Source organism: Felis catus, chromosome A3 (genome assembly GCF_018350175.1).
Source record: "Felis catus isolate Fca126 chromosome A3, F.catus_Fca126_mat1.0, whole genome shotgun sequence".
Classification (NCBI taxonomy): Eukaryota; Metazoa; Chordata; class Mammalia; order Carnivora; family Felidae; genus Felis; species Felis catus.
The window spans coordinates 139,617,165-139,644,866 of record NC_058370.1 but is presented as its reverse complement, the minus strand read 5'-3'; the positions used below and the strand labels follow the sequence as shown (position 1 = coordinate 139,644,866).

The 27,702-nt window shown below is 54.9% G+C and overlaps 1 protein-coding gene, 1 long non-coding RNA gene and 1 pseudogene across 7 annotated transcripts in view; all 3 read left to right on the top strand.

Annotated features, from left to right (window-relative positions):
- SNTG2 (syntrophin gamma 2) overlaps positions 1 to 15,201 on the top strand; it is a 177,030-nt gene extending 161,829 nt beyond the window's left edge. For all 6 annotated transcript variants that reach the window (XM_023252165.2, XM_003984546.6, XM_045055048.1 and 3 more), the window contains one exon: positions 14,955 to 15,201. In XM_023252165.2, the coding sequence (XP_023107933.1) occupies positions 14,955 to 15,089 (135 nt within the window). In that variant the 3' untranslated portion in view covers positions 15,090 to 15,201. The remainder of the gene's footprint in view (positions 1 to 14,954) is intronic.
- Positions 231 to 7,162, top strand: LOC123384658 (annotated as a pseudogene).
- A 4,841-nt stretch (positions 15,202 to 20,042) lies between the features above and the next one.
- LOC123384656 lies at positions 20,043 to 26,989 on the top strand. Its single transcript, XR_006596117.1, has 2 exons — positions 20,043 to 20,244; positions 20,447 to 26,989. It is a non-coding gene; the product is annotated as an uncharacterized LOC123384656 (long non-coding RNA).
- Positions 26,990 to 27,702: the final 713 nt, after the last annotated feature.

Here is a 27,702-nt window from a genome sequence, read left to right as displayed (position 1 = left end):
AACAGATCCAACAGTTTGCCTGGTTTTCTGATGAAATTAGGACGCACCACACGGGACACAGCTAAATCCAAAAGTCAGTTTCTAACATCTTTTTGTTGAGTTTAATGAAATAATGTTCTGTGTCTACTTTTTTTTTCTAATTTTTTTTAACGTTTTATTTATTTTTGAGACAGGGAGAGACAGAGCATGAACAGGGGAGGGTCAGAGAGAGGGAGACACAGAATCTGAAAGAGGCTCCAGGCTCTGAGCTGTCAGCACAGAGCCCGACGCAGGGCTCGAACTCACGGACCGCGAGATCATGACCTGAGCCGAAGTCGGCCGCTTAACCGACTGAGCCACGCAGGCGCCCCATCTGTGTCTACTTTTTAAGTACAACTGAAATTGTCAGAATCTGTTGACATTTTTATCTTCGGGGAGTGATAAAATCACAGCCTGAATGTAAATGCTGTCTAGGCGCGTGGGTCATGAGGTGTGTGACAGGGCAGTGGAGGGGACAGCCGATCTAGGACAGACACAGGAGGTGGCTGCGATGTTGGGGTACGGAATCTGGGGGACTCTAGCCACCAGCAGAGAAGGGATCCCGAGAGCGGGGGGACTTGAGATAATTTTACATTTGTGTCTGGCATTTTATCTGCACTGATATGTTGACCATGGTCACGTTACCACTTCTTCTGGATGATTGATATATTGGCCTTTGGGGGGCAGGGGAGGAACGAGCAACATTTCCTGCTTAAATCCCGCAAACCTCCTAACCCAGCGCGTTCCGTGGGAGTGTGGGCGATGCCTTGGGAAGCCAGTCTGCAGCGGGATTTCACACGGTGGGTGTTCTAGCAGCGTCTGCTGGAGTACCTGCTGACGTGGGCTCGTGCCTTCGTAACACCCAACCGCACACGTGATGTCAGAGTATGCTTTTGGCGGGTGCCAGCTCTCAACAGATCAAAACGCATCTGTTCTCATGTGTTAATGTTTAGTGAACTTTTGCTCGTCTGTGTTAATGATGGGAGGAGCTGGGAAATCTGAACCAGACAGTGTGAGATGTGGCACATGACTTTGGGGCAAGCGTTCATCTCAGTATCTTGGCGGCATGTGTACAGGCTGGACGTGTTTCATTTTCCTCCCACGAGGACAGAGAGACCTAGGAGGTGGTGGGTCACAGGGGCGGACACACGCTCTGAAAGGCTGGGAGCTTGGACGGTTTGCAGGGCTGCCTTCATGATAACAATACAGTTGGAAATCCGAAAACCCACCTGCGGTCAGAGATGAGAGGGAGACACATAGAAAAGTCCCAGCAAACCCAACTGAGCACATCTCCACCTGACCTGCCCCTTCTCAGACCCCGAAGCTGCTGACGGCCTCCCCGAGCCTCCCTCCAGGGCAGCAGGGCAGAGACGAGGGCAGGTGACATAGGGAGCCCATGGGCACGTTGCTTGGGGCCCTGGCAGGGCCGTGTGCGGTCTGTGCCGGTGACGACTGAGTGAGAGCGGAGCAGAGCGGAGGGCCTCCCGTAGCAGGACGGGGGCACAGCGGTTGTCGACAAACCCCCTTTGAGCCGATACTCCACGTGTATTACAGGCCGTGAGACACAGAAAAGGTTGGAAAGACCGGACGGGGAATCTGCATCTCAGGAGAGTTCTCAGGGTCGAGGCTCTGTTTAAACAAAGAGCCCTGGGACTAACCTCTGAACGGAGAATTTATTTATTTTTGCTTTTGCAAATACTGGGTGTGAGCACTGTGTGCCTTTTCTTACAAGTCAGGAGCGGGTAATTGCCTCCCAGAAAATTATGTTCGTCTTAACCGAATTTTCTGGTTGAGGGAGTGATAACTGAGAAATGAATTTTCCCTTGTTCGTCATTGAAAATGTCTCTGGACCCCCCAGCCAGCACGCCATGAGAACCAGAGGGGCGCAGGGTTGCGGGCACAGCGAGCACTCTGCACCCCTGCGTGCAGGTGCCGGACTCCATGATGCTCCCGCGGCTCCAGAGCTGGCATCCCACCGCTTTCTGACGACAAGGTTTGCCTGTCCTCTTCCTGCCTCCTTCTCCCGGAAAAGCCGAGGTGAAGGAACTCGTCTCCTGTCGGCTCCGAGGCCGCGTTCCGCGAATGGGCTGCGGGTTAGGCCCAAGTCAGGAGCGTGCCACAGGGGACACAGTGCCCCCCCACCCTGGTTCCTTCGTCCCGACCTCGCCCTGGTGGCCGCCAGCGCGCCTGGCGCGTCTCTGTGATTCCACATCTGCTTCTCGACTGAGCCGCCAGAAGCAGCTGGACGTGAGCTTTTTAACCGGCATTTAATCGTGTTCTAAATTAGTAAGTTCACGAAGAAGGAGCAAATCGGTATTGACGGAGCCTCCAGAGACACTCACAGAAACTGTTACCAGTTTCCAATGAGGAAGGTGCTCGAATTATCCCTAAAGTAAAAGACTCAGGAGCCCGAGCCACCTGTCCACACACACGGACCCGGGCATCTGGCCGCGGAAGACAGGGCACAGCTCCACGGACGGTAGGTGCGTCCTCGGGAGGAGCCCTGTGGTGACGCCTCCTCCCTGGCCTCAGGGTGTGGGCCAAACATGCCCCAGAAGGAAAGACGAGGGTGGACGTGGACGCAGGTGTACTTGAGGCGTCTGAGAGCGAGTAAAGGAGGTTGCGTTTCTGAAACTGAAGCGTGGCTGCTGAGCTCCGTGGCCAAGAGTGTTGGCGCCACGGCATTTGTCGTCCATACAGCCGATCCGGTGGAGCGGAGAGCAGACAACGGAGGGAGGGAGGCACGTGGACGGGCCACGGGGTGTTCCACGTGATGGCGTGAGCAGGAGGTGCCTGAGCCAAGCCGAGGTACATGTGCCCGCAGCCCCTTCCGGAACGTCTGTGCTCTTGTCTTCCACAACCTGTTCTCAGAGACGGGGACGCTCGAGCGACAGCAGGCTCACCCGCTCTCTGTCTCTTCCCCCCACGCCCCCTCGCTCTCCCAACCTCCCCCTCTCTTCCTTCGTCCCTCCCTGTCTCCCCTGCACCCTCTCTCCCCCTAAGTCCCTGTCTCCTCCCTTCCCTACTCCCCCCCTCTCTCCCAATCTCTTCCCACCCCCCAACCCCTTTGCTGCCCCCTCGGCCTGCTGAGTGGCTCATCCCAGAAATGAAGTTGCCTTCGGCTGCGCGTGAGGTCCGCGGGCGCTGGCAGGTTGGGCCCGGGATGTGGAGCTGGTGGTGCCTGATGGTGCGTCCGACGCGGAGCTGGGTGGGGTAGAGAGTAGGCGGTGGGAGAAGGGGGAGGCGGGGGCGAACCGCTTACAAGCGGCGCCGAAACAGGAGCCCAAATTTCAGGAGGGCGAGCGAGTGCTGTGCTTTCACGGGCCTCTTCTCCGTGAGGCAAAGTGCATGAAGGTCGCCATAAAGGACAGACAGGCGACATGCTTTATACGTTACGATGGTTGGAATAAAAACTGGGACGAACGGGTTCCAGAAAGCGGAGCACTCAAACACGTGGACTCCAGTCGGCAGAAACAGCAGGAACAGGAGTGGTGTGCAGAGGGGAGACGAGAGGCACTGCCCCGGGGAGGAAGATGGCCGGCCTGCGGCAGAAAAGCGATGAAGTGAAGACCAAAAAGAACAAACAGAGAACACCTGGAAGTGGAGACACCTCAGCCTCCTTGCAAGGAAAGGGCCCGAGTGGATCCTACCACTCGGTAGAGAATGGTAGGTTGAGAATGAGGAAACATCCATGAACAGAGTTGAAGTGAAAGTCAAGATTCCCAAAGAACTGAAACCACGGCTTGTGGACGGTTGGGACTTAATTCCCCGGCAAAAACCGCTTTTATCTCCCTGCCAAGAAGAACGTGGATTCCATTCCAGAGGATTATGCAAATTACAAGAAACCTCGAGGAAACACAGATAATAAGGAGTCCGCTGTGAATGAGGTGGTGGCCAGGATAAAGGAGAAGCTCAATGTGATGCTGGGGACTCAGCTGCTCTACAAATTTGAGAGGCCACAGTACGCGGAGATGCTCGCAGGCCACGCGGATGCGCCCACGTCCCAGGTGCACAGGGCACCGCATCCACCGAGGTGGTTTGTACGAACTGCAGCCGTGTTGGCCTCTGGATGACAAGAGTCTCGCATTGTTGCTGAATTCTCTTCATGATTTCCTACAGTAGCTGGCAAAGAATTCTGCAGCCTTGTTTAGTGCTAGCGATTATGAAGTCGCCCCCACCCCCCGCCCCGAGTACCATCGGAAGGCTGTGTGAGGCGAGGCGCTGACACTCTGTTTGGATTTCTGTAAACACATTTTGTTCGGTCCTCCTCTTATATAAATGATGTCCTTTGCAAACGTTAGTGTACAAGAGAATTGGTGTTTGCTTTCTGTTTCATCCTAAACAGAGAAAATAAAAGGGGTTATAGCCCCTTTTTTCCTTTTTTTTTTTTCATTTCAAAGTCACTACCAGTGTATTCAGTGATGGACAATGAGAGACATACTGTAGTGTTTCATTGCGTAGACAACAAAGCTGCTTTCGAATGCTGCTGGTTCTATCCCTTTGACACCATGCAATTTCATAATACGTGTCAATGCCATACGACAAACTGCTCTGACTCCTAGTGCCAAAGGTTCAATTCAGTGTATATACCTGAACACGCTCATCTGTCTGTGCTCCTTTTTTTGTGGTGCTTAAAGAGCCCATCCTGCAGGCCGTCCATGCTGCTCCTTAGGCATCGTCCCTTTGCTCCGATTGCTGAAGAATGGTGGCCTGTTTCATGGTTTTGTATTTGTGTCTAATGCACGTGTTAACATGATAGACGCAATGCGTTGTGTAGCTACAGTTTTCTGGAAAAGGCAGTCTTTTAGGAATTGTTTTTCAGATCTTCAATAAATTTTGTCTTCAAATTTCAAAGAGCAAAAAAAAAAAAAAAAGAAAAAAATGAAGTAGCCTTCAGGGGTCCAGGTGACGTCCTTGTCTTGGTTTTGAGCCCGTTGGGGGCCACGTGTCCAGAGCTAGTGTTCACACTGACGGAAGATGCAGTTGAACCGAATCTCTGAGCGGTGCAGGGAGCCGTGCCCCATCCCTCAGGCCCAGCGCTGTGGAGAGGACGTCACCAGGGCAGAGACAGCGGTCATGTGCCGCTGGCACTCCGCCCCTGCGAGCCCAGCTGTGGGGGGGCTCCGTGAGGTCGGTAGGTCTGGGGTCATCGCGGGACCCCCAGCACAGTGTTGGACGCCTGCTCCTGGAAGGCTCCTGGCGCCCCAGCTTGTGGCTGCGGCAGCTCAGCGAGGAGCACGGGAGTCTCCAGCTCACCTGCCATCCTTCCAGCTGGGACGTCATCGCACTCCCATTTCCAGAAGAAAGGCTATGGCGAACCTGCCCGTGGAGCACAGCCAGCTGGCCCACAGCCACCAGGGCACCTCCACGATCCGCGAAACGCTCGCTCCCCCACATGGGGCGAGTAGGGTGTGCCAGCCACGGTCCCGCTGCCTCCAGACTTAAGACCGGTCCCAGCCTGACCCCCATGAAGCCACCCCGGCTTCTCGTCCGCTGGCCTCAGTCTGACCCCGTGGTCGTCAGCTCCTCCTCCAGGGAAGCGGTAGCCTCCCTGTCGACTCCATTCGGAAGACCTGGGTCCAGCATCAGCCGTGTCCACGGGCCTCTTGCTGGAGCACAGATCTCCGTTAATGTCGGGACCTGGGGTGAATGAGATATTCGGGACTAGGGACGGACAACTATGTAACACACAGTGCTGCACAGCTCGTGCTCCCAAGCCCATGGCGGAGGGTGCCAGCATCACAGAGTTACTGTTTCCTAAGAACTTTCTGTCCCATTAGACTCCCTCTTCTTGATTATGGCTGCGCCATGGTGACGGCCCTTTCCTTAAAGAGGTTACATAACTGTAGGTGCCATTCCAATGGCCGTAACAACACCGGACCTGGGTTCCTGGCATTGGGAAGCCTGGTTCCATCTGTGGGTCGTCACCCACACAAGCATCTGGCTGTCCATTAACGAATGCTCCCTGCAGTTAGCGGTTTCTGGAAGCTTTGCTGATGTGCACGTCCTTTTTTTCAAAGTAATCTCTATACCCAACGTGGGGCTTGAACTCACAACCACAAGATCAAAGTCACATGCTCCCCCCTACTGAGGCAGCCAGGCGCTCCTTGTACATGATCTTTTCAAGGAGACTTGAGAGAGTGGGCGTTCTCTCTGCCACTTTCTCTGTGGAGGGAGGATGTCATCATGGCTGTGGACATGGGGAAACTGAGGCCCGGGGTGCTTAATGCGAAGCTCACGTCACTCAGCTTCTATACGATAGAATGAAACGTGTGCAGGGCCGTCCCCTCCGCCTGTCCCCAGCACTTCCCATGATGCCCCACGGAAGCCCTGTTTCCAGTAAACACGGGAGGGGAGGGTCCCCATCCCTCACCCCCACCCCGAGTCTACCTTCTGTGTGCGTGGATGTGTCCCGAGCACCATGCAGAAGTGGCTTCGTGTCTGGCCTCCTTCCCTTAGTGCCACGTGTGCAGGGTCCATCCACGTGGGACAGATGAGCAGTGTCCTGTTGTGTGGACACACCAGGTTGTGTTCAGCCCCTGTCCACAGACACATGGCTGGTTCCGCCTTCCAGCTGCTGCGAGCGCTGGTGCACAAGCGTGTGCTCGGCGGTTCCGGGCGTGTCCTGGGGGCCGCCGGGCTGACTTCCCACCAGCGCATGAGAGCTCTGTGTCCTCCCCACCCTCGCCCATCTGTTATGTTCTGTTTTGTGAAATCCCAGCCCCCTCGTGGGTGTGAGGCGGGGTCTCCTCTGGTTTTTATGTGAATGTCCCTGATGCCTAGTGGAGTCCAGCATCGTTTCTGAGCTTGTTGGCCACTCGTGCACCTTCTCTGGGGAGATGTCAGTTCAAGTCCTTTCCCATCTTTTAGGAGAGCCGCGTGTCTCTCTCTGGTTGAGCTGAGCGAGTTCTGTCTCCACACATGCTGGGTGTTAACCCCACATCGGAAACACGACTTACGGGTGTTCTCTCCCGTCTGTAGGCTGTCTTCACCTTGTACTCCCGTGAAAATGTCCTTTGGTGCCAAAAAGTTTCAATTTTGATGAATCCAGTGTGTCCGTTTTCTTGTTGCCCAGCAACCGAGTGTTAAGCTTCCAAGTCCACACTTCATGGTGGCTCCAGAGTGGCAGCTCCCGTGGGAAGGTTCTCGTGGGACGGCTCCCGTGGGGCAGCTTCCGTGGGACGGCTCCCGTGGGGCGGCTCCCGTGGGGCGGCTTCCGTGGGACGGCTCCCGTGGGGCGGCTCCCGTGGGGCGGCTCCCGTGGGGCGGCTTCCGTGGGACGGCTCCCGTGGGGCGGCTCCCGTGGGCAGGCTCCTGCGTGGCGGTCCCCTGGGCAGCTCCAGTTCCCGACTCAGCCTGCAAGCGTGTGCCGGGGTTCACGGCTGGTCGTGTGCTGTCCTCGTGGCAGCTCGAGGCCTCCGGGAAGCCTGCCTTCCGCTCGAGCACAGGCTGCTCACGTCCCAGAGGTAAGAGAATCTGCACATTGTGAGGAGTAGGTTATTTTTGGTTTCTGATTTTTAAACTGTGGGAACAAGAGGAGGCCACGAATACAGAGCTGCACCCCGCCTGCTCAGCGAGCTGCGTCACCCCACAGTGACGACACCACGGGAGCCCATGGGCTTTCTTAGAAGGGGCTCAGTGACCCCTGGTGTCTCCTCTCTCCCGAAGAGTCTGAGTGGATTTCTAACAGCCGTGGCGTTACCAGTGCCGTGAGCCGCTGACGGGGCTGCCCCATCACCTTATGGGAACCCATGGCTGCCTTTGGGATTTCCAGACACTTCCTTTGCAAGACCTTGGTGTAAAAAATAAAGTGAAAGAGATCAACTTGCCTTCAAACTCAGACTTTCCGTGTTCATCTCACACGAAAGGAGCCAGTCCCCGGGGACAGGAATTTGATCTGCCCGAGCTGCCCTGAGTTTCTGGGGCTGGAGGATGGGCTTCTCACAGGTCCTGCTTCCCCACCAGCGGGTCCTGCCCAGGAGCATGCTGGCGACACCCAGAGGGTTGGGCCGTGACAGGTGGTGCGGGCACTGAGCAGAGGCCAGCGCCCCCGGAGCCCAGCTCCCGCGACACCCCACCATCGGCTGCTGCCAACAATGGTGGCAGGGACCCCACGCCAAGCGGCCCTGAGAGCCAAGGCACTGTGGCCCGCAGGAAGGTGGACATCAGCACATCACTGCTTGCAAGAACAGGAGCCTCCTGTCCCCGTCCCCACTCAACAGAGGACAGTGCTGTCTCCCGGTGACAGCCTGCCCGCTCCTTGGGAAGACGGGAAGTTGCTGCAGAGGGCAGATGCCGTGCCTTGCGAGGGGACCTTCTCCATTGGTCCCTTGTCTCAGGGCCTGCCATGTGCAGGGCAGGGGGTGGATGGAGGACAGACCCGGCGTGCAGGTGGGGCAAGTCAGGAAATTCTACACAGACAGGGATCTGCTGAAGGCCACACAGCGTCCAGCTGGATCGGGTTCACCCCTTCCTGCTCCAGGGGTCTGTGCCGAGGCGTCGATGAGCTTGTGTCGTGATAGGAGGCTCACTCACTTCTGAGGCTGCATCACCTCCACCAGAAACTGTAAAGGTGCAAAAAGGGGTTTTATAGCCGCTGTCCCCAAGCACAGAGCTGTGCCAGCAGGTGGCGGACCCTTCTGGAAACAGTAAAGGAAGGAATGAGAGGGAGCGTGTGCAGGAGCAGGGGGCCAGGGATGGGGCTTGAGGGCAAAGGTCAGTATGGCTGCCCGGGCCTGGGCGTGAGGACACAGAACACAGAAGCCAGTGCGCTGAAGGCCACCAGCTCAGGTAGCAGGAATGTAACTTAAGTGGGACAAATGTGGTTTTTAAGGACGAGCTGCACCCATCGGTTCTGCCTGAAACACAAACAGTGCAGGTGTCATTCAGCCTGGCCCAGGCCTGGGCTGACACGTCCCTCTTCTGAGCCTTCAGAGGACACTGTCTGGCCATCACCGCCTGTTCATGTGGACGTTGGTGCCCTGGCCGCCCTCACGGGGCTGGGCTACGGACGGTACCCACCCAGAAGGAGCACAGGCTTTCTTTAAAAGGTGCCAGGGTGCCTGGGGGGCTCAGTCGGTTGAGCGTCCGTTGATTTCAGCTCAGGTCATGATCTCACACTTTGTGGGTTCGAGCCCCATGTGGGGCTCTGTGCTGAGTGTGGAGCCTGCTTGGGATTCTCTCTCTCTCTCCGTCTCCCTCTTCTTTCACCCCTACTCATGATCTCTCTCAAAAAGTGAAAAAAGAATTTAATGGGTGGATGGGTGCTTGTTGTAGCTGAACAGAAACAGACTTCACGTAGCATCTGTGCACCGAGCTGTCTCGTTGGGTCTTCCCTAGCGAACCTTCATGTGTCAATAATAACAGCAGGTGCCGTGCACCGTTATTCACCTGCGCACCTGCACAGGGGCATCCCCACCGAGGCCCAGGTGCCAGTGCTGGGGTCGCCGGCGGGGCACTTGCTGAGGATCACAGACGACTGGTTGTGGAATGAAAGCCAGGACCTGGGCAGCCCGCCTCAGAGACCATCTCCTCCGTCCATGGTGCCTCCTCCGTGTTCGTCACTGTGTGGACACCTGGCCGTGTGGAGCGGTGAGCACAAGTTGCCCGTGTGTCTGGTCAGTGGTCTAAACACAGGGCCTGCACATCCTGAGTTAAAGAAAGAACTGGCCTGAGCCTGTGAATGACAGAAAAGGACCCAAGAACCGGCCAGCCCACCAAGTGCTATGGGCAGGTGACACAAGCCCATAGCCTGGGCCCATGTCCCCCTCTGTAATTGTCCCCAGTCCATTAAGGGACAAAGGTCAGACTCACTGGCTGCCCAGGACGAGGCCTCTTGGTTTCTGTATTTATTTTTTAAAATTTTTTAAATGTTTATTTTTGAGTGAGCGAGCGAGAGACAGAGTGGGAGCAGGGGAGGGGCAGAGAGAGAGACACACACAGAATCAAAGCAGGCTCCAGGCTCCCAGCTGTCAGCACAGAGCCTGACGTGGGGCTCAAACTCACAAACTGTGAGATCATGACCTGAGCCAAAGTCAGACGCTTAACCCACTGAGCCGCCCGGGCGCCCCATGTAATACACTTATTTCTATTTTAGTTTTCTATATTAATTTCACAGGGAAAACCTTTACCAGCTCTGTGGGAAATTCACTTTGTTTATGCCTAAGAGAGTATGTGTCCTTGTCAGAAGACGGGAATTTCCAAATAAAACATTTCTAACAGCAGAGAAAAGGAGGTGCCCTTCACAGCCTGGCAGCCCCCCTTGGCACGTGTGAGCCCCTGTGGACTTGCTGCAGGCTCGAGACCACACTCGTGCAAACAGCCTTCCCAGAGCAGACGCTCGGCCTTCCAGTACGTGTCCCTGGGGGACAGACACACTCAGAGCCGTTGGGAGACTCAGACGTTCTCAACGTCCTGGCAAGGTAACAGTGCCGAGCTTTCACATAAATAAAACTTAGGAAGTTATCATTCTGCTGTTTGCCGAAGAGGAAAAAGTGGCTTCAAATATGAGCCAGAGAATCAGGCTTCCCGGCGTGAGGCGGCAGTGTCAGGAGGGGAGTCACAGAGGACGCGGCAAAGGTCACGGGGAGTGCTTTCCTCGAGGAAGGGGGGGACCCAACAGAGAACGAGAGCGGTCAGCCCGGGGAGATTCCCAGCAGGGTTGGAAGGTGGGGGCGTGTGTCAGGGGGGCACTTTGAACAGGTCTCCGCGTGACCCGACGGTGGACGGGCTGGACTGTCCTCTCCCCGGCCTCTGCCATCCCAGGGAATCACAGCCTCCGTGAGACTCCCTCTTTCCAGACCTAACCTGCCCCCCTCGGATGTTTGGGATCTTGGTTTTCCCACGCTCTGCCGGGTGACCCCTCACCTAGGACTCTATGGTGTCTGTCCCTGTCTGCCGGGCGGGCCCGTCACCCTGTCGCACCTCCCCTGGGAGCAGGGCTCGTGCCCCACCCCGTCCTTCCCACAGGTGGTGATCTCTGTCCCGAGGGTGTGGTGCAATGTCTCCCCATAACACTCTGTGTGCGGTTCCGCACCTGCCAAGCTCTGGGGCCGGGCTATTCCTCACGACTCCGTCTCATCTCCAGTCCCACCTGTGTGCGTCTCAGGACGATTACAAGGCGAGTCTGTTATCCCAGATGTTCGTCCTTGTGTTCTGCCAGCATCCATTCCCGTGTGGCTTTGCTCACTGGCCCCGTAGCCTCTGTGTTGCCTTCGTGGGGAAGGGACAGGCTGAGGCCCCCGTGGAAGTGCCACCTGCGTGTGGATCGCTGTGGCCGAGTGGAAACTGTCCTCTTGGTGGTGGACATTCAACTGTCCCCTCGCACAGGGTCTCCGATGGCTATTAGGGAAAGAGGGCACCTGACGCTGGCCACTGGGCTTTGGAAGGGACGTCCGTCACCTCAGACACTTTCTGACAAATGCCACTGATTTGTGCACCGAGATGGAAATACGGATAGCGATGTGATTTCTACTGGAGGAGGTTTACTGGGGACACACAGGTGATTCTGACATCTGTACACTGATTGGACGCGTCACTCTTGCGATCGATGCCGCAGGCCCGGAGCAAGGACTGAGGAAGAAGAGTTGTCTCAGCTCCGGGCGACCTCATGATTCACACCTGGAATTCACACATGGCTCCCTAAGAAGTTTTACTTCATTAAGGAGAAGTTCTAGGTATTAAAACACTCAAAAGTTGATGATTATATAAGCTGTGAGTCGTGGTCCAAATCATTATTTTGGCCACCATGAAATATTAACAGTTTCTAAAACTCTAGGTCGTTGGGACAAACATGCCACCGAAGAAAGGCGTGGGCGAGGTGCTGGGGGCCGGCGGACGGGCCGAGTGCAGGCGAGTCCATCCCCAGGCACGTGCGGCCTGGCTCTCGGGACCTCACCAATCTTGTCTGTAAGATGCACACGATTTGCACCTGACGGTGCTGCAGGATGTGAGTGGGAGTGACCGACGGTACAGGAGGACAGAACGTGCCTGAAGGACAGGCTTGAGGGTCCACACAGCCGGGACAGTGTCACGGGCGCTGCAGCCGCCGGGGAGGGCCTTCCTTCTGCGCCCTCACCGAGCACTCAGTCCTCCCTCCGTGTCAGTGACTTCAGGCGCCTCGTGTAGGGGAATGACACAGGGTGTGTTCTCTGTGACCGGCTCATTCCTCTCAACCTCATGTCCTTAATCCCTGTTGAAGCGGGTGGGAGAAGTTCCTTCCTATTAAGGCTGCACATGCTCCGTTGGGGACAGACCCCATTTCCTTCCATCTGCTCAGCTGAGGGGGCCTCCACGATGCCCCATCCTAAGAAGATCTGAGAGACAAAGCACACAGCATGGCACTCCGAGAGACACGACCTGGTGGACTCGGGGGCACGGCGACCCCCCCCAGTGACCCGCGCCGCCTCAGCACCTGTCACCGTCACACAGCTTGGGGAGGCGCTGCTCTGTGCATACCGTCACGCTTCCACTTCTCCCCCAGTGTGGGTGGCTCTCTGTGGGGAGCTGTCCTTGGGGGGGGTGTTCTCTGTGGAGGGTTCTCCCTGGCAGCTGGGGGGGAGGGGTTCCTCCACCGGGGGCTCTCCGTGGGGAGCTGTCCGTGGCGGGGGGGTGGGGAGGGGTTCTCTGTGGAGGGTTCTCCCTGGCGGCTGGGGGGGGAGGGGTTCCTCCATCGGGGGCTCTCCGTGGTGGCTCTCCGCGGCGGCTGTCCATGCTGGGCCTTCACTGCCTGGCGGGCGTGAGGTCAGAACTCCACACACGACTGCTCAGGTCAATGAGTGTCACCGGACAGCCTTGCTGGTGGCACGTGGATAGGACACCAGCCGGAGGTAGCTGGGTCTCTGGCTGCAGGTTCACGGGGCGCCTGCTTACTCAGTATCTGGAAAACCTAGAGTGGAGGCTTTAAATTGGCTCCTGGATTTCGACCCCGTCGACTGTGGTTTTGTGTGGAATTTACTGGTGTGAGCAGAGATTCTGTGTGTGCCTTCGACACGTGTGGCCAGAAGTATCGATGTCGCCCTCCACAGGCCTTCGTGCTGGAAGTGCCCGGCTCCTTGTTTCGGCGCTGTGCACTTCCAGACAAGTCTTCTGGGAACTTGAAAAGCAGTTTCCAATTTGCAGATGTTAAATCAAGACCTTGAGGCATATCGCGTGGACGTGGCAGCTCTTCTTTTGAAATGTCCCTTCAGGAAGCTCAGTAATTATGACTTGTAAATGCAGAAATTGCATTAGGTTTGTGTGAGATTTGCAAGAACCTCGTGTTCCTTCTAGCGAGAGACTCGTTAGTTCCTCTCCTCGGGGAAGACCACCATGACTGAGTCCCAAGGTGTGGGCACCACTGGCGGGCTGGCTTGGGGTGAGGTCTGCCATGAGGTCCAGGCAGCTTCTAGATCCTGTGGTGACGCGAGGGCTGCGGAGTGAGGTGATTCCTCGGGAACACGTAAGTGTTAGCACGCTGTCGCAGGAGGGTGCACCTCGACCACTAAGACACCTTGCTGGTCATTACTCAGAAAGGGTGAAAGTAAGCAGTAATCAGTCATGGGGCTGTCAAGGTACAGATTCATTTGCCTGTAAAGAAGGAACTTAATCCAAAGTGGAACAGAGAAAAGGGGCCCTTCTGGTTCCTGTACCTGGAATCGGTGGCTCCGAGCACAGGGACCTCATCGGCCCATCTGTGGGCAGGTGCCCCTCTGGGCGGGATTCACCTTCCTGCAGATGCCCTCCGTGCATCTCAGAGATCCTGTCTTTGGAGATGCGGAAAGGAGTGGGTCTGTGGAATAGACGAGCCAGCCTGTCATCCTGGACAGTGACATGGCTCCTTCTGAGGCCGTGTCCAGTGTAGAGCACAGGGGGTGTAGACAAGACTTAGTTAAGCTGTCAATCGGGTAGCAAGCATCTTAAAAGGGATTTTGAGGTTTCCAACTATTTTGGAACTTTATTGTGCCAAAGTAGGAGAGAAAAAAGAGTAATGCATTTAAAGCTTTCTCTCCACGGGTAGAATGGGGGTGGGGAGGGCAGCCAGAGAGGACACACATGTCACCATCAGCAATGTTAGGACACTGATGACCCCGTGGCAGCTCACTCGTGCGGGTCCGTGGCTGACAAGCGCAATGGAGGGTTGTGGGCACCTGGGTGGGGCTTTCAGGAACAGGGAAGGCCGTCTGTGACTCCTTTTTGTTTCAGGTGCATCTGGGATCTTCTGCATGGGGATGGAGGGACCCAGGATTTTGAGTGTTTTTACTTTTATTTTCTTACCTGATGGGGCACCTCTGTCTCTGTAGGAAACCTGCCCCTTGGGCATCATTTCCTCTTTCTCCTGTTGGGCTGGTGACAGCCTGAGGGTGAGCCACGGTCCCGCCTGTGCCCGGGAGCCCCACGCGCTCTGCTCACCCGCTGCTGGCGGTTCCTTCCACGAATGGTTGCACACGCACAGGCATACACACATGTGCACACATAACATATGCATGCACAGGCATGCACACACACACCACGGCTAACGCATAGTGATCAGTCCTACTGAATTCTGAACACCAGGAGCCCTGCTATGCTGAGACCCCGTCACAACTTCGCCTAAGCACCAACCGGGCCAGGCGTCAGTGGGGCCTGAGTGAAGTTGCTCCGCCCGGTCAGGAGCCCACAGCCTGATGCAGACGGGGTCCGGGCGGCACCCAGAAGGGGCATCACCTGTATGAGAGGCAAGAAAATGAAGCCGTCAGCCCGATCTGTCAGGGGTCCCTGCAAAACAAGTAGTGTCTTCCTGTTTGTGTCCCGTGAGACCGCAGGTGTCTGCTTGGACCTCAGTCCATCCTTATTCCATGTGTGTTTGTACTTGAGTGATTTTCTGGGAGCTCAAAAAGCGTAGAATCTGTTACATGTTTTTGTAATGTGCTTTTCTAAGACTCACAGCGTTTCATCTTATCTTCTTATTCTTCTTCCAGGAACTCGAATTCCCGGACCTGACAGCCGTCCTGCACTGTGTTCACGCCTTCCTAGCAGCAAAGGTGGCCTCAGTGGACCCCGCATTCATGGACAGCCAGAGCTTCGCGAGGAAAAGTGCTTCTGCTGAGCGCTGAGCATTAAATTATTTTCTTAAGAAATGACTCTTTCCTGCAAATATTACAACTCTGTGTGATTTTATAATGAGCCTCTAGTTGTGATACCAATAAAATGTGTCACTAGTTTCCAGAGACGCATCACACTTCTTAGATCTGAGAGGCCAGGGCGCTGCTGGGTGGAGCTGCGTTCACACACGTCCGCGTCCCGGGAGATGATGCACCTCGCGGGCCAGTCTCTGAGTCAGGCCACGGTGGGCTCTGCCCCGCGCCCTCTGCCTCCCACATCACTATCCTCTAGATTGTATTTTCATAAAATGTGAGAAAATCCTGAGAATCCCCTGCTTTACTGTCCTCAGACAGGGAAGGGTCTTGTCTTCCCTTTTTGTCAGAGGGCTGAGTAAGGGTGTAATGTGAGAAATGAGAAGTATACGGGAAAGGAAATTAATTTCAATACTACCTTTTCATAAACTGGGTAATTACATAATGCATCACTTAAATGCTAACTTAAACGACTTTCCTAACCTGTGAAATATAGCCTTTATCATGGTTTCCTTGGTTTTTGTACTGTTTACCACTTCTAAGAAGGTCCGCTTTCTATTTTTGTCATTGAAAGCAACTTAATGAACCCTTGAATCTTCTTTTAGGGAGACAGACTGTTCTCAAAGTCCAGGTCACAGCCTCATTTCTCATGATTGTGAGGACAGGAAGCACATAAACCACCGGGCTGTAAAGTTCCGGAAAAACAGGTAGATGTTTCCTGCAGCTGCAGGAAAGCAGGTGTGCAGTGCTGACAGCCCCATGGCCCTGCGGGTGTGGACCTGAGCGGCTACGTCAGTTCCCTGCAGCCCACCTACCTCTCGTCGGTCGGTGTTTTGGAAGAAGAACCGTTTTGGTTTGTAATATACATCAAATGTTTATAATCATATATTAAACACATACTAATATTTAGGTGTTTGAAATGCATCTCCCTTCTAGAAGATCTCTGTACATAGTATGTGTATCATAGGTATTATATCTAGAATTCCCGTTTACGTTGCAAGGGCCTCTGGAAAACTAATAGCAGCAGACTGTTTAAGGTGAATTTTAAATAAAACTCCGGAGAACGGTGTTCACAGAGCACGAGGCAACAATTTTCTCTGCAGACGTCTGTTCCCTTGCTTTACGTCACACTTCCCATCAATCAACATTCGCGGCAGCAGGAGTAACATTTCCACCTGAAGACCAAGTTACAGCTCTCTGCGGCGTCTCCTCCGTGGGGGCGTGCCAGCCTCCACATTTAAGGGTTCTCCATTTCCTTGCCGGAGCCAAAGAGTCTAAGCTCACTCAAAACTAGAAGGTATTCTTCACCAGAGTGAAGAAATTGTGAGGATTTTTTTTTTATTTTCATTAAAACCAGAGATTTAAAAAATGTACCTTTACTGGATAATAATGAACGATTAATATTTTCCCAAGAAGATTGGATGCTAAAGTTTATTTTTATATTTGTATAAATTTTTTTTTTCAACGTTTATTTATTTTTGGGACAGAGAGAGACAGAGCATGAACGGGGGAGGGGCAGAGAGAGAGGGAGACACAGAATCGGAAGCAGGCTCCAGGCTCCGAGCCATCAGCCCAGAGCCTGACGCCGGGCTCGAACTCCCGGACCGGGAGATCGTGACCTGGCTGTAGTCGGACGCTTAACCGACTGCGCCACCCAGGCACCCCTATATTTGTATAAATATACAATTCTTTGAAAAGATGCACAACTTTTTAAAAATTAAAAAACAGCAAAAGTCTTTTTTTTTTTCTGAAATGAGCAGCGGCCATGTGCCCACTTGTCTTTCCCTTTGCATTTCTGTGCACCTGCCCAGTGGCCACGGGAGTCCTCCCCGCCCTCACGTGGCCACACGGGTCAGGCTGCTCAGGCCCCTGTGGACCAGTGGGGGGTGGGGGGGGGTGGGGGTGGAACGACAATTATTGCTTTGGTTTGGAAACAGGACTCGTCAAAGGCGGGGCCTGCTCCTCACGCCAGGCTGTCAGGGTGCTGGGTCAGAAATTATTTTATTTTCATTTGGGATGTGCAGCTAATCTTAAAATATCAGTTTTGCATTCTAATTAGGAATTCTCAGTAATTCCTAATTGTCAGTAACCATCCTAATTAACAGTGGGAATCATCTGCTGATCTCGTGTGCAAAGTCATCGGTGCTGGAGACCATGCTAAGGGCCGCACACACATGACCCCTTTCAACTCACTCCCTACCTGGTACAGGTCTGACTTCGTTCTCACCATGAAGGTGAGGGAACAGGCCTCAGCCCAGGTCGAAGGCCGGGCTATTTGTGGGGCTGGGTGAGCCGAGGCCCTGGGATCCCCAGGCTGAGCCCCCCGGCACGGATTCCGTGGAGCTGGTGAGACACGCTCCGGCCCAGGGCCTGTGGAACCCCAAGGTCGTACTTTGTCTTTGCCTGTCCCTGGAGAGTAGTAACCGGTATCTTCTAAATGTGGCCTGTTTTCCCTTTGTTCCATTTTTGTACATTTTTCTATCCCATTTCAACAGTAACAGCAGAAAACTTGCCCGGTGACGAAGTATTGTAGTCAAAGTGGAAACACATCCTCTTGGAAAGTATCTCAATCCATGCCGTGGATCCTGACCTAATTTACAGTCCACACGTGGGCATCTGGCAGGACGCTGTTGAGTAGGTGCATCCCGTTAGTGACCCTGCTAGCTGAACATTCATCTTGAAGGTTTATTAAGTCTTGGGCGGAGGAGGAGGAGGAAATGTCCGTCATCCTGAAGGCAAGGAAATGAAATGACAAATACATCATCACCGGCGTCTCAGAGGACGAACCGCGTTGGTCTGTGACTGGGGTTCGGGTCTCGTGCCCAGACTGCTCTCACAGGCCCGGCGGGCTCTGAGCTGGCAGGAAAAGTGACCCGCTAACACCAGAGGAGAAGCAAAGACACCTGCACGTGGTGGAGACGGCGGAGAGGGGGGTGGGGGCACAGCTGAGAAGTGACAGGAGCCAGCGGCGCTTGGTGGGGACCAGGGAGCTGGATGCCGAGGCGGGTGTCCTAGGAAGGACCGTGAGCAGGTTTGAGCGTCAGGAACAATTTTACATGGTTCACACAAACTTTATTTTTCTCACCTCGTGGTCTGTATTTTCATGACCTCAAACGACATTTCCACGTAAGGAAAGGATCCAGCTGCATTTGGATCCCTCCACACACAGGCAAGTGCCAGAGAACCTCTTCCCGTATTCGTTGAGCTGTGTGTGTGTGTGGACCTGGGGGTCCAACCAGCAGAGGCCTTGTCATAACCAGCCACTTCCTGGCACCCCCTCCCCCCCCCCGCCAGGACCTAATACTTGCACTCTCCGCCTGCCGGTGAGCTTTCATGACTGTTTTCTGCCTTCAGGACGCTCAGCATATCACAGGAGTGTCCGTGGAACCCTAAACACTCAACAAGGTCCTGGTTTATTTTTCTGTCCCTGTGGACGATTTGTGGGAGCTGACGGTAAAACCTCTCGTTTACTGGGGCCTGTGGTGACTGCCATGGGTAAATCCCTTCCCTCCCACTCAGTGACTGGTGGCCATCTGGTGTCGTCTGTCCAGAGGCACAAAAATAGGGGAGGGGTAAGATTGGAGATTATACCAGTTATTATCATCTTGTTTTTTCCAGAGTTTGGAGCAACAGAACAGGCAAAGACAGTTCCTAACCCATCCCTCCCCAATTCCAACAGGACTTTTTTGGGTTTTTTTGGAAGTAAAACTGATTTATTCAACTCGGGAACCAGATTGTATGTCCTCATGGTTTCACAGGCTAATTATTTATGCATCTATTATTTACTTTTTAAGCGGGGTGCAGCTGACACACGATGTTACACTAGTTTCGGGTGTAATCACAACGTGATTGGACGTCTGTCCCTTATGCGGTGCACACGCGGGCGTCCCCGTAGCACGAATACAATCCTGCCACGGCGCCTCTCGGACGCTGCGGGGCACCTGCGGGGGTCACCGCGGGGCCTTGCGGTTTGGAACACCTGGTCCAGGACGGAGAGCCCGGCCCCGTCCTGCCTTCACAACAAGCAAGGCTGGGTCCCGAGTGGAGAATTTGCCGCCGTGTCCTCCCGCGTGAGGACGGGAGCAGCCTGACCCCGCAGCCCGAGTACCAGCCTGCAGGGAGGAGGGAGGACTCCGTAACCCCACCAGGCGGGGGCGCATTTGCACAGCTGCCCGCTGCTGGCCGCCCGCCCCTACCCGCGAAACGGCGCGCCTGGTGGGCGTGTGCACCTGCACACACGTTACGCAGACACGGCCGTGGTCAGGGACAGCCAGCACGGCTTCGCCGAGGAAAAGCGTTTTCCGTGTGTGTCAAACCCCGGAAGGACGTGGAGGCTGCCACGGGCGCAGGTTCTGCGTGTCCGGGGGGTCCTGGCCGCAGCAAGCTCCGCGGGTTGACCGCCGGGCACGGACGCACAGCCACACGGGAAGAGCACGGCTAAGTCGCAAGCAGAAATGGTGAAATGCACAGCAAAAACTCTGTAAAGCTCTCAGCAGGCCTCAGCCGGGGGGCAAAAGGACAGTGTACGGTTCAGAAGACACTACCTACCCGACTTACGTCCTGAGGAAGAGTCCACCCTGTAAATCCAAGGAGATCCAAGCCGGGCTCATAGAGGCTTCTATGAGACACACGTGGAAGTCTGAGGTGGAAGCACGACCCTGGATTCAACTATTTAACATATACCGTGGAATGACCCGTCGGTGCCGGGCGGTGCGGAGCCCGAAGCCCCGGTGCAGCTCACGAGCCTGGAGGAGCCGGCGCGCCCAGCGGGAGAAGGCACACATGGCTGGAGAGCATGCGCAGAGGGCTGGAGGGCGCGCACACACGCCTGGAGGAGCATGCGCACACGGCTGGAGAGCGCGCACAGAGGGCTGGAGAGCACGCGCACACGCCTGAACGAGCCAGCGAGAAGCCAGCCCGCCCGGCTGAAGAGCGTGCCCGCCTGGAGCGAGCACGCACACGTTTGGAGAGCACGCTCTGCTGGAGAGCGCGCGTGCACGGCTGAACCGGCCCCGAGTCAGGCACCTGGACACAGGTGACAGCAGGCCCCGACGTGTCGGTGCTGGTGGGACTGCACTTCCCGTTCCGGCTGCACTTTTCAGAAGCACGTGGACAGAAGAGCGGTTCCAAACAGGTAATCGCCCCGTGATACAACACGCTTTGTAGTAAACCCAAGTCTGTACCACGTGCTAGGACTCACGGATGTTTCTGTCCTGCTGAGGAAGCTGGTTTGTTTCATAGCTCGGCAGTTTGTAATCGCGCCGCCTTAGCAGGCTTTCCCTAAACTGGCTTAGATGGTAATTCTCGTTTCTGTGTGTTTGTTTAAAAACTCAAAGGCAGATACCTCGTCACTTGATTTCCGGAGTCTCGGTAAGGCGGCGGAAGTTTGCCGGGGAGTGAGCATTTTGGACGTTCGGGCTGCGCTCAGGAGCCACAGACTGGGTGACGTGGGAACAACGACGTCCACTTCCTCGGTCCCGCAGGCTCGGTGTCCGAGGTCACGGCTCCAGAAGATTCGGGGAACCCGCTCTGGTTCCCAGATGCCGACTTCTCGCCGTGTCCTCACGTGGTGCAGGGCCAGGGGCCGGCAGGGGTCTCTGCTGCAGGGCACCACTCCCCCATCACGCAGGCGCCACCCTCCTGCCTTCATCACCCGCACAGCCACGCTGGGGGGCGGGTTCAACACGTGAACTTGTGAGGACACAACTGTTTTTAGTCCAGAGCAGTAGGACAAACATCAGTTTGACTGAGTTTGTGTGTCCAAAACAGAATTTGGCCGGGAGAAAGGATATATATTTTATTGGTACCTAACAGTAAGTTTACTTGAGATGAGAATCTTCAATAATATGTGTTTATCCCAAGAAAATCTTTTCACCAGTAATAAACTTTTCCTTTGAAACCGGAATTCAAGGTAAATGCGAAACACAAAGAACATGCACAGTGTTTCCTCCAGGTAAACCAGAGTTCCTGTTTGCCCTCAGGTGGGCTCTCTGGTTACCGTATATTGTGACTCCTACGCAGAAGTAGAGTCGTATCCCCATAGGTTTGGGGGGGGTTAGATTTCGGGAGCCCTGCAGGTAAGTGGGGACCACCGCCCATCATGGTTCGTGAAAAGCCTTTTTAGAAATCGGCTTCGAGCCGATCTGGGGATTTCTGTGCAAAGCCCTCTCTCACCGACGCTCGGCGGCAGAGATGAGAGAGGTTCGCCAGCGGCCTTATGAAATGTCATGTGACCTTCTTCCTTTAGGAGTTAGGGATTTTCTGTGCCTTCATAAGAGCTCAGAGTGAGCCTAGACGCATTTAAAAAATGCAAGGTCGGGCCATGGGCCTGGGCCACGGCTCTGCCTTATTGGCTTCAGATCCGACATCCTCAGAACTGATGAAATTATTGCCAGCTTAGCCCCCAGAGCCTTGATCCCACCCTAAAGGAAACGTTCAAGAAGTGACTCAACCGTGGAAGTGCCCGGAATGTGCAGCCAGACCCACAGTTGAGCACTTCAGGGTGATTGCTGGTGTTCGCTTACGTATATTTTATTCAGAGAATGATTCAGTCACTCTTGACTCATTCCCTCTAATTTCAAACTCAGGGTGTAAATAATTTGACTGGTTGTCTCTATTTTTTTATTATTATTAATAAGCATCTTTAAGTTGTTCGAGAGCACAGGGAACCGGGTGGCTCAGTCGGTTGAGTGTCTGTCTCCTGATTTCAGTTCAGGTCATGATCTCATTGTTTGTGAGTTCAAACCCCATGTCGGGCTCTGAGCTGACAGCACAGAGCCTGCTTGGGATTCTCTCTCTCTCCCTCTTTCTCTGTCTCTCCCTCTCTCTAAATAAATAAATGTGTAAAAAAAAAAGTTATTTGAAAGCAAGAGTCAGCAGCCACAACCCGTGGGCCACATCGGATCCGTGGACAGTTTTTGTAAATGTGGCTTCATTAGAACATGGCTGCGTTCGTTCATCTGGACCTTGGTAACCCGGCACCATCAGCTGCGGCCTCAAACGTGTTCTTATTCTGCCTTCCAGCCGTAGCATTCAGAAAACATTCCCTGGGCATTTGCCGTGTACAGACATGCTAGGGGCCGGGGACACACAGGTGCCTGGAATGTGGCACCCCCCCGCATCTGTGGGGAGGATGAGTGTCCGCTCGTTACTCCCAGCATGCTCGCACCTCCCACTCCAGGCAGAAGGCCCCGGTAGCCCAGAGAGGCTGTTCCGCGCTGGGCCCCGCAGGATGTGGGGGTGGGCAGGGGAGCCGGCAGGTACGGTGTCCCCAGTGGAGCACGCCAGGAAAGCAGAGATCTTCGGGGGGGCAAGATGCGTGGACGGGGCTTCGGGCGGCTCAGTCTCGGGCTACAAATCCCAGACAGGCGGGGAGGCCAGGGAGGGGCCCAGGAGTCAGGGGGTAAGTGCGGGGACTGCTGGGCTTCCTTGGGTGTCGTGTTGTCGTCAGCCCCCTCGTTCATCCATCGGGCCGTTCAGCACAGATTTGACCACTTTCTAGGCTCGAGAGTCTGAGAGCTAGAACTCACATAACAAAGCCCTTGCCGTCCAGCCGCGGACACGTGGGGAGAGCAGGGCAGGGGGCCTCGGAGCACAGAGTGGCCGGCTGGCTCTTCCCGCGGAAGGGGACTTCCTAAATCTCCCCGAGCCTCACGCGTCCCAGGGAGAGTAACTCCCCCTCTGAGATGTGACCTGCCCGGGAAGTGACAAGTAGGTGGGAATGTGCAGAAGTACATGTGACAGAAAGACAGACGTGTGAAACTCTGGGCACCCCGGGGGTGGCTCGTGAACCTCTGCTTGCCAGGAGGGTGAAGAACACCTCTGTGTGAATCAGAAGTTTCTGGAAGAGCTGAGGGCCTTACACCCCTTGGACAGGTAGAGGCTGAGTAGACGGTGCCTAGGCGGCTGGAGGATTTCTGGGGAATTTAAGTGGGAGTCGTCCTCGTCTTTGAGGGCAGCACACTGAGATCCGAGCGCCCCGGGCATGACTCAGCACAGACACTTGGCGCTGATTCTGGAAATCCAAAGTGCCTGGGGTAAGCGACATAAACCAGGGGTATTGGATTTTGTTCAGAGTGAAGGCCAGGAGGTTAAACAGGCTCAGTGAGGGGGACTCTCAGGTGTGACCCCAGCCCCGTCCTGGGTGCGGCATCCACCTGTGGCTTGGCCAGGGCACACCGATTCCTGCACCCGCCCTCCAGCAACCGCGTGGGACAAGAGACAAATCTGAGCCAGAAAAGAGGGATTTAGGGAACACCCCAGATGCTGTCCTTGGCGGCTGTGACACCCTGGCTGGCGCTCTCTGCCGGCCTTAGCCACCATGGCAATCGTGAGGGGGCAGGGGAAGCCCCGTCTGCTATATCTTCCCTTTGGTGCTTTTTCCGCTTCCAGGCTTCCTCCCCCCAGCAGCCCGCACCTGCCTGCGCCTGCTGCGCCTGAGCCCACAGATCTTGTTTTTATTTCCACGGGAGCTCCTAAAGATGCCTGTTAATATTGCAACTTTCTGGTCAAGAAGCTCACGTCTGATAAAGAGTCTTTGGGCCACGGTCTCTTAAGTCAGCCTAAGGGAGTAACTCTAAAAGTGGAGATACCAGGCTTCATAGAAGTCTCATCAGGGGCACCGTGAGGGCCGCCTCACGCTCGCTGAACCTCAGATGCTATGTCTTGAAGAACAGAGTCGTGGGAGTCGAGAGTTGAATCAACAGCCTGGGCTCATAGTTTGTTGACAAATTGATTCTGTAGAGACATCCAATGTGAATTCGCGAAAGGTCAAGGAAAAATCTGTTTGTTTTTCCATTTATTTGTGAACACTCAAAAGTAATTTTTCCAAGGGAGGAAAGCCTGATCTGTTCCATGACTTCCTCAAGGGCGCCTCGTCTCACCTGAGACAAGAATAAATGGCCGTGTTGGTCATCACGCAGTGCCGTGACACTGTATCTGTTCATCCTTACGGTCACAGAGCTCACAAAGGATTCCTGCCTGTGCACCTGAGCACAGCATCAAAGGAAAATAGTCGATTCTTCCAGTTTTATTCCATGCAAGTTTCAGGGTTTACCCCAGAACTCCAGTCCCACAGCCAGAGTCCCAGCTGCACCAGGACATACCGACTCCTCCTCACAGAGTACACGGTTCCATCTGGGAGGCAGATCGCACTGGAAAGAAAGCGTAATGTATCTAGACAGATAACTTTTTTGGTAATTTGGTTATTTTGTGTAAAAGCCTGAAGTCTACCTTTTATATACACTAATAAAATTTTACAGCGTACTAACGTCTTCAAGCAAGACATGTCAGCCCACAGAGGCCGACATCATGGCACCCTACAAGGTGAGCAAAGGCTCTGATTTGGAAAATCACATCCTTGTCTGAGCTCCGGACGTGGGTTACGGTGTGTGCCTTAAAACCATGCAGAGTTTGAGCCCATGTTGCAGGGTTAACGAGCTGCACAGCCTGGAGCAGATGACCTCTCTACACCCCGGTGTCCTCGCTTAGGAGGTGGGAGAAACCACAGCTCGGGCCTGTCTGTTCCAGAGCCCGAGAGCCAGGGCACAGGGCTTGGTGCTGATGGGAGTCCCGCATACGCCCACCACGTCACCTGCAGGTGGTGGCTGGAGGTGCCAGACCTGAGCAGCTGCAGCCACGAGACACCTTGAACCCAAACCCGGAGGTTAAGCCGCATCAGCCTGGACCACAGGTTTGCTCTGGGCACGGCTCTTCAGATCAGACACCAAGGCTGGAGGGAGGTTGGCCTGTCTGGACAGTGAGCCGCGTGCAGAAATGGGTCTTCTCCCAAACTGGACCTGATAAATGCCTGACAAGACCTTGAAGAAAAGTGTCAGAGATGTGAGGGTCCCATAATAATTTAGTGAGTGTGGAGCGTGTGCGCTCGGGTGAAGCTGGAAGGCCACAAGGGGCAAGTCCGCGGCAACCACACCGTTAGAGGGTTGACTGGCACACACGCTGAGCATAGCTCCCCATCACAGGCGGCCTGTTTAGTGTCGACATGCTCTGTGAAGCAGCCCAAATTTGGAGAAATCTATGCTTACTCACCCCAGGCCTTCCCTGTAAAACACTCTCAGCGCCCGTCCTGACAGGTGTGGGAAGCAGCCCAGAAACTCATTTCCAGAGCCTCCCACCAGGAGTGCCTTGGACCAACCCCCAGAGTTGTTATCTTTTCTCGCTCAGCGTCAGTAATATGCCAGCAGAAAGGTCAATGACCTCTGTCTGAGAGGTTTTCTTAGAAGAAACAGAATGTTCTGGAACACAGTGACGACATGGAAAAAAGAGTGTGTGTGTGCCACTTGGCAGGTGGATGTAAGCCAACCCGAGGGGGGCATGGGGCACTTGGCATCAGTGAGCCTGTGAGTGGCTCTCATGATGGAAGGTTCCGGAAGCTTCCAGCACATCCGATAGAGTGGGTGGATTCAGGAGGGGCTGGCGCCTGGGTGTCCCTTAGGGGCCTGCTGTAAGCCACTCCACGGGAATATCGTCACCCTGGCCAAAGGGCTGCCCCCAACCCAGGAAGAAAGACATTCTTCAAACCGATACAGGCCCAGTGATGCTTCCGAGAAGTTTCCCTTGTGATTTACCACAACCGTGAAGCTTGTGCAGCGCAGGTACCACTGGCAGAAAGCAGTGGCCACACATTCCAGCCGGGAAGCCTGCACCTGACTCGTGGGGGAGGCCGCCCACGCCCAGCTCAGGTGAGGCCAGGACAGCCTGGGGCGGGCTGACTGGGCGGGGGCCTCTAGGTGGTGAGGCAGCACAGAAGCGCAGTGAGGACGGAGAGCAGGAAGCAGAGACCACCGATCCTGGAGTTTGTAATCGTAGCAAAATACACAAAACACGAACTTTACTGTCTTGACCCCTTTGAGCCTGTGGCTGGCACCGTCTGCTTTCAGTTCATGCTGCTGCACGGCCATCGCCACCCTCACCGCCAGGCCGGTCCGTCACCTCTGCTGGACGGCGTCTGCCAAGCGAGCCACCCAGGAGCCCCTCAAATGCAAGCTACTTTGAAATAAGACTTGCCCTACGTTGAAGACCCAACACCGACTAGGTCCCAACTAGTGGCAGTAACTTAACGTATTCCTGAGACTCAGCATTCCCATCTGAAAAAGGAAATGGTGGCACGTGCCCTGTAAAGATGTCATAAGGACTTCCACACAGGACCACACATGGACCACACAGGTGCCATGTGTCCTCAGTGTGCCATGTGTCCTCAGTCCTCAGTGTCTGTTGATAATTACTGTTCATGTCTGGGCACCTTATCACAGAGGAACCCCACTGCCCCCATATCTTGTGCAGTATGTTGTCCTGTAAATTCTCTTAACGGGGGGGTTGTTATTGCTTCCTGAGCGAGTTACCCCATTTTGCCACAGGGAAGCAGATGGCTGCACCACAGGGCTCACTGGGGCGCCCTCCCTGCTGGACACACAGCCCTTCAGTCCTTCAGGATGGCCTGGGCCCTCAGCGTTGTGTCCTACGCTTCTCACACCTAGAAAACTAATTTTTGAAATATGATCAAAACTCGGCAGGGAGACTCCTGAGTTACAGAGGACACGCGATGCTGTAACGGGCTATTACGTAACGACCAGAAATATCTGTGATTCAAGTCTGCACATGTCTCAGGGAAAGAACTTCTCTGTCACAATGTGTGAAATCACCAAGCAGAGCAAGCGAGAAAGCAAACTGCACATTTGTGGAGCCGACGCGAGCTTTTATTGTAGGTGTGAACTTACTCTCGATTTTTAGCAAGAATCAAAGATTCCACGTTATCTTCTTCGTGTCTTGGCAAGTCAATCAGTAACGACTGAGGCTACAGAAGATCTTTTCAAACTCCCTTTTATCTTTTACAGAAATATAGATTGTTTTCTAACACGTAATCTCGTGGCAAAATTTCAAGCCATAGAGGTAAAAAACAAAGCCCTTTGAAAAAGTGTTCCTTTTCCTGCCCCTTCCCCCGACCCTCACACCTTGCACACCTAGAAACGACTGTGGTCTCATTGCTGTCTGCAGACGTCATTCTGGCCCTTGTCTGAAATGCTGAGGGCAGCGTGGCCGGGCACCTTGGAGAGGGGCCAAGGCGCAGGTGAGTCAGCAGTGGCCTCCCCCAGGCAGTGAGCCCCCCGAGGCCAGGCCCGTGGGTCTCCAGCAAAGCTGAGACTGCAGGGAGGTCCCCCTACCCGCTGCCCCTGCCCCCTCCTGCTGGCACCCCACGCCCTGCCTGGGGGAGTCGGCCGCCTGAGGGCACGGCTGCACCACCCGCCCCCCGAACCCACCCTCCACCCCGACCACCACCCAGGTCATCTCAGCCCTTCCCCAACGGATATCTTGCACACACACGTCTGAGTATTTGTCACTGGGATAAATTCCAGATCTGGGATTGTGGGTCCACAGGTGTGGGCTGGAGGGTTGGGAGCCGGGAGCCCAAAGCCAACACTTAACCCCGAGACCCCCGTGGGGAGCAGTGTGACAGACGATGCCGCCTGTGCGAGCAGGCCAGTAGCGAGGGCCCGAGAGCACAGGCGACCTGATACTCCTGATGCAAATCGAGGAGTGCAGGGCGGACCCGATCACCCGGTCTGTGCTTGGTCCT